We start from the raw sequence: 6,887 nt of genomic DNA on the forward strand, positions 1-6,887 counted from the left end.
AGTCCCAGCTACTCAGGAGGCTGAGGCAGGAGAATGGCGTGAACCCGGGAGGCGGAGCTTGCAGTGAGCTGAGATCCGGCCACCGCGCTCCAGCCTGGGCAACAGAGCGAGACTCCGTCTCAAAAAAAAAAAAAAAAAAAAAAAGACTTATGAAGGTACTTTATAAACTATAAAGTAATTTTGCCTATGTTTCTCTTACTAGAGCTGGGTAAGCCTTGTCTTAAGGGTTTCCAGAACTGTCCTGGTGGTTACACTGGATTTAAAACTTAGGATTTTCTATTTCGAGACTCAGTGGATTGCTGCCCTGAGGTTTAAAGTCCGGCATTATGCCTTGCAAGTAGTATCTGGAGGTAAAGAGAGACCAGGTAACTCCATCTAGTAGCATTTAGAAGGATACTAAGTGAGGAGGGAGTGAATCTTTTTGCGTCCTTTTGAGGGACTTCCTGCGCCAACTGGAGCTCTCTGTCTACTGTGCAGCTTGTGGATTCCTCAGGCTGGGCCACCATCCTGGCTGTGATCTGGCTGCATGGCAATGGTAAGGACTTGAAGTGTGAATGGGAGCTTCTGGAAAGGAAGGCCATGGCCTGGATGCGTGTCCATGCAGGTAGGAGCACAATCCTAAGGCCTGTCTCCTTCCCCTTCCCTGGCCTGGCAGAAGGTTACCACAAGAGAGTCCCATTGTCACCTGTCTCCACCATCCTGCTTTACTAATCTTCCTGCTAGTTCTTTTCTTGGGAGGACAAGGGTGAAATCTTAAATTGCGGACAAGGTAGGCGGGTGAGTAGGGAGGGAGAGGGACACGAATGGGGAGTGTGAACTGTGAGAAGGATAAGTGGCATTGATTCTCCTTACTGTCTCAGTACCAAGCTGAGTAGAAGACTAGACTTGGAGTGTTTTCTCCCGTCTGTTATCTCACTGCAGCTGAGTGTATCTGGGGCCAGAGAAGATTCAAGGAGAATCTGGGCAGTAAGAGGAGAAAAAGCAGGGATATTGAGGACAGAGAAAAGCACAACTCAGCGTAGATGATCTGGGAGGTTTGGAGGAGCCTCTCATTGCGATCCTTCATCCCTGATTCTTGTTTTTCCTCACCACAGGCTCCACCATGCCTTTGGTTGTGAAAGCTGCTATTACTTTCCTGAAGTTATCTGTGGATCCTGCTATCTTTGCTTTTTGAAGATACCATTCAGGAAAAGAAGTGCCTTTAATTTGCTACTGTCATTTCCTCTATCATCACTTCTTCTGTGATAATGTGTTCTTGTGTTTTATAACTCTTTATTTTTTGCCATAAAAGTAAAGGATGCTTACTCCACTTTGCTTCTCTGCTCCAGGTTCACTTTGGATATGATCTTTCTTTTCCCAACATATCCCCTCAGAAAAGTGACAGTGGTCCCAGAACCTATTCCCTTTCTTGAAGGAGTTCAAACCATGCATAGGCTTGTAATGTTCCTCCCAGGGTTTCCAGGGAAACAACATGAAAAACAGGTGACATGAACTACAGACTAGATTGCAGCCTTGATGTTAGGGAATGCCTGAATTAGAGAATTTTCTGCATTATCTTTGTCTGTTCACTTTCTATCTTATATGCTTGTCAGGACCATACTGGTAAGCTTTGAAGTTTTCTATGTGTAGGAGGAGTTAGAGGGAAGTTGAAAGCCAACATCTGGATCAATGTAATGTCAAGATCACAAAGAGAGAGATTCCAGGGGTCCACTGTGAGAGGTGACACTGTTGGGGACCTTCCTGATTCATTCTGCCTGGGCTTTGCTAGACTGCACAACCTACCTGCCTTTTCTTCCACTGCCTGAAAGACTTGGGTTGAACTATAATTGTTGGAGAGAAATGTTCCTCCTTAATCATGAAACACCTTAGGAAGAAGTCTATAATGCAATCCTTAGTCCTACCCTGAACCTACGAGTCCTCTAAGTCAGGCCCTGATCTAGTGCAGTAAAGGGAAGGGTGGGCTTAATGGGAGCTTTGCCTGGGACCTGAACCTGGAGCACTTATCACATTAGGAAGAAAGGAACTCCCCATGATCGCTCCTGACCCTTATGTCTCATATACCCTATCCTAGTGGAAATGATCCTATTTGATATGCTGTCCCTTAAAATAACTCATATCAATGCTGTCCCTTAAAATAACTTGTATCAATATTAAAATGAGTATTTCTACCCTTTGATGAGTAAATTCTGTGGTTCTTAAAGTGGTCTCGTCTCCCTACCCCACAAATCTTTTGCTACTGCCATTTTGGGAAGCTAAGCTAGGATAGTAAATTGACCAGAACACAGTCATGGAAATTTCACCTGAAGTTAGTGAAATACAACTTTAAAGAGTCGGGAAAAAAAGCTTAGTAAGAGGTCTACTCTTCCATAGATTCATTTATTGAACTTACATTAGTTTTATTATCCCTTGTTTTCTGTCCCAGCTTTTCTGATGCCTCCACTGTTCCCATGGTATCCTGTCCCTCTATTCTTCTGTTGTAGACTGACTTCTCTTACATGAAGCAAGTAAAGGATACTAATGAGAAAACCACTGTAGAATCCTGACCATACCCTTAAATAGTTATGTGATGATGGGCAAATGATTTCACCCTCAGGCACTTAATATCCTCATCTGTAAAACTAAGGGATTAAACTAGAACTTTATTAACACTTTTGAATTCCACTCAGAATTCCTAGAGGAACATCAGTGCCTTTTCACTCAGAAAATGGGTAGACTAGGCCTGAGTTTCTTTAAGTTGTTGAGTTACCTGGTATTAGGAAGACTTGTGTGACTAGCACAGTGGAATCTAATCTCTCAGTCTTTCGTCAAGTTTGTTTATGCTGAATGTGATCTGTGGAACAGGGTTGTAGCACCACCTAGAAGCTTGTTAGAAATGCAGAATTTTAGTCAATACCAGAAACTACTTTATTTAACAAGGCTCCCAGATAGCATGCGTGCACATTGAAGTTTGAGAAGTAAAGGCTTAGTATTTTCATGAAATAGGCTTGTATCCAAGTCTGCCATCTAGATAGACCCTACCTATGCAATCTCAGAAAATAGTTTCCTAAGGACCATGAAACTTGTATAGTTAACCTCTGTGCACGCAGTGCTGCAACTTTACATTTATTATGCAGAGCATTTATTGTTTATCTCCTTTTTTCTCACCCTTCAGCTTCCAGACTGGGGCTTGAGGACTTAGTGCAGGGCCTTCTAAAACAAAAAACAAAATGAACCAAAAGAAACAACAAAAAAAAGTATCAACCTGTCTTTTGTCCTCTTTAAAATAAGACAACTACAGTTCTAAAGAGGCATGGTTTTATTTTTCCACTTGGGCTCCTGCACAATGAAATGTTGTGCCAACTGTAAATTCCTCGAATCTAAACAAGTGTCAGTCTTCATAATCAGCAAATGGCATTTTGGCACATTTGTTGAAACCGCATTTCAAGCCTGATGCTTTATGTTTTGGGAAAGTATGAAGAACCATCTGGAATTTCAGAAACTGGTGGTCCAGGCAAGGAGCCCAGGAGAGAAGCTGTTCTCATCTCCCATTGGTTGCCTTTATCTAGGACTTGTTTCCCCACAGCAGCAGACTTGGCACAGGAAAGGTGGCAGATACCATTCCCTCAAGATTCTTCCACTCAAACAGCCCAGGAGCTCCCCTGGAGGGTTCTCTGGTCTACACAGACTTATTAATGAAATTCATCCCCTGTCTTCCCCAACTCGAACACAGTCCCACTCAGGGTCACTAAGCGTCTTCTCTTCCTCTGCCAACTCACATCAGTTGCTTCCTTAAAAACAGTCCATCTGCTTTCTGGAGTATCGATTGACCAGGAGAAAACCAAGAAAAAAAAACAAAACAAAACCCATGCAATGAACTACGTATTTTATCAGTTTTTGCCTCATATATTTTGATATTCTCCTAAGTGCACACACATTTAAAATTATTATACATCCTTGGAAAGTTGACTCTTTTATCATTATTTAATGCTCAACTTTATCCCTGATTGTTGTTGCTGTTGTTCTGAAGTTGGCTTTGTCTGAAATTTACATAACTACTGCAGATTTCTGCTGTTTGGTTGTGGCAGGGTATATCTTTCTCCATCCCTTCACTTTTAGCCTATATGAGTCATTTTATTTAAAGTGGATTTTTGGAAACAAGATATGGTTGGGTCTTATTTATTTGTTTTTTTTTTTTTTTTTGAGAAGGAGTCTCGCTCTGTCACCCAGGCTGGAGTGCAGTGGTCAGATCTCAGCTCACTGCAAACTCCGCCTCCCGGGTTCACGCCATTCTCCTGCCTCAGCCTCCTGAGTAGCTGGGACTACAGGCGCCGCCACCTCGCCCGGCTAGTTTTTTTTTGTATTTTTTTAGTAGAGACGGGGTTTCACCGTGTTAGCCAGGATGGTCTCGATCTCCTGACCTCGTGATCCGCCCGCCTTGGCCTCCCAAAGTGCTGGGATTACAGGCTTGAGCCACCGTGCCCGGCCCTTTTGTTTGTTTTTAATCCACTTTGGCAATCACTACCTTTAAATTATCTACCCATATCATTTATATTTAGAGTAATTATTGATAAAATTAGGTTAATATCTACCATGTTTGTCCACTGTTTACTATTTATTGCATTTTTTTCTTTGACTTTTATTTTTGTCTTTTCTCACTTTAACCAGGCATTTTATGTGATTTCATTTTATCTCCACTCAATATATCCATCGTATTTCTTAAGAATACTTTTAGCTGTGGCTCTGGAGTTTGCAATACGCATTTATCACTAATTTAAGCCCACCTTCAAGTTACGCTATATCACTTTACATGTAGTGCAGTTACCTTATAACAGAGCATTCCTAAGTCCTTCTTCCCATCCACTGTGACATCACTGCCATTAATGTCACTTATGTCTGCATTTTAACTACCCAATCGTTACTATTATAACTTTAAACAGTTATCTTTCAGATCGATTAATAAGAAAATGAAAATATGCATTTCACTTTTATTTATTTCTTTGCTGACATTTCCTTTCTTTACATAGATCTGAGTTTCTTACCTGTATCCTTTTTCTTTTTTCTGAAGAATTTGTCTTAATACTTCTTGTAGAACAGATCTGTGGACAATGGATTCCCTTAGTTTTTCTTTTTGTCTGGGAAAGTTCTTATTTCTTCTTCACTTTTGAAGCTTAATTGTGCTGAACATATAGCTCCGTGTGTATGTGTGTGTGTCAATTTTTTTTTTTTTTTTTTTTTGAGACAGAGTCTTGCTCTGTCACCCAGGCTGGAGTGCAATGGCACGATCTTGGCTCACTGCAACTTCCACCTCCTGGGTTCAAGTGATTTTCCTGCCTCAGCCTCCCGAGTAACTGGGACTACAGGCACACACCACCACACCTGGCTAATTTTTTGTATTTTTAGTAGAGACAGGGTTTCACCATGTTAGCAAGAATGATCTCGATCTCCTGACCTTGTGATCCACCTGCCTTGACCTCCTAAAGTGCTACGATTACAGGCGTGAGCCACCGCATCCAGCCGTCTTGTCTTTTAACACTTCAAGTATTTTACTTCAATCTCTTTTAGCATGAATAGTTTTTGGCAAGAAATATGCTGTTATTCTTTTTCCTCTATAGGTAAAGTGTTCTCCCCTTTAGCCCCGCAGACTTCTTTCAGGATTTTCTCTTTGTCTTTTGTTTTCTGCAGTTTGAATATTATAAATGTAGGGTCTTTTGTATTTATCCTTTTGGTGTTATTTAAACATCCTGAATCTGTAATTTTGTGCTTTTCATTAATTTTGGAAAAGTTTTGGCTATTACTTCAACTGTTTTTCTGCTTAGTTTTTTCTTGTATTTCAGTTACACATGTTACACCTTTTGAAATTATCCTGTAAGTTTTGAATGTTCTGCTCTGTTTTTCCTAGGTGTTGTTTTTTATTTTTTGTTTGTTTTCATCTTTACATTTAATTTTTGGAAGTTTCAATTGGTCTATCTTCCATTCCAAAGATTCTTTATATAGCCATGTGAATGTGTCTATTTTTAATTTGGTTTTGTATCTATCTTTACATTTAAATTTAGGAAGTTTCTATTTGTCTGTCTTCCATTCCAAAGATTCTCTTCCAGGTTTGTAAATGTCAACAGTGACTCTGAAGTCACCTCTCTCTCAGGATTTCGGGATGACTATGTGCCTGTGTTCTCAGTTTCTAAAGGGTACAAAGAAATGAGTTTTGTATTATTCCATTCTTGCATTGCTATAAAAAGAAAACCTGAGACTGGGTGATTTATAAATAAAAGGTGTAATTGGTCCACAGCTCTGCAGGCTATACCAAAAGCATAGCAGCTTCTGGAGAGGCCTCAGGAAAATTAGAATCACGGTGGAAGGCAAAGCAGAAGGTGTCTTCACATGGCCGAAGTAGGAAGAAGAGAAAGAGGAGGGAGGTGCTACACACTTTTAAACAACCAGCTCTCATGAGAACTCTATCACAAGAACAGCACCAAATGGGGAAATCCACCCCCATCATCCAATCACCTCCCACCAGGCCTATCTCCCACACTGGGGATTACAGTTCCACCTGAGATCTGGGCGGGGACACAAATCCAAACCATATCATGTTCGTCCAGCTTTTTCTTGTGGTAATGAAGAGAGTGGTGATTTCCAAACTCTTTGCACGTTATAGTTGAAACTGGCCTCCATGTGGTCTGATCTACCAAATCTCCACACTTTACTGACCCTTCATTTACAAAATTGTACTTTTTGGAACTTACAAGGTAGAAAACATTTTTTTTCTATTGTCTATCTAAAGCTAAAAGTTTGTGTTTGTTTTGCACATAAACCAGTTTTTATTACTAAGTGATATAACAAACAGGCATCTTTAATGGTGAGATGTGAAAATGAGGTGAGGTGTGGGGAAGAACTCAGTAATGCGGTGAGAG

At 40.7% G+C, this 6,887-nt stretch overlaps 1 protein-coding gene across 3 annotated transcripts in view; it reads left to right on the forward strand.

Moving 5' to 3' along the window:
- Positions 1–2,174, forward strand: part of VWA5A (von Willebrand factor A domain containing 5A) — a 27,578-nt gene extending 25,404 nt beyond the window's left edge. For 2 of the 3 annotated variants that reach the window (XM_017853848.1, XM_017853850.1), the window contains exons 18-19: positions 478–604; positions 1,095–2,174. In XM_017853848.1, coding sequence (XP_017709337.1) covers positions 478–604; positions 1,095–1,174 — 207 coding nt within the window. In that variant the 3' untranslated portion in view covers positions 1,175–2,174. The remainder of the gene's footprint in view (positions 1–477; positions 605–1,094) is intronic. The other variant, XM_017853849.1, reaches the window with a different exon arrangement.
- Positions 2,175–6,887: the final 4,713 nt, after the last annotated feature.

Source organism: Rhinopithecus bieti, unplaced genomic scaffold (genome assembly GCF_001698545.2).
Source record: "Rhinopithecus bieti isolate Rb0 unplaced genomic scaffold, ASM169854v2 scaffold_37463, whole genome shotgun sequence".
Taxonomy (NCBI): Eukaryota; Metazoa; Chordata; class Mammalia; order Primates; family Cercopithecidae; genus Rhinopithecus; species Rhinopithecus bieti.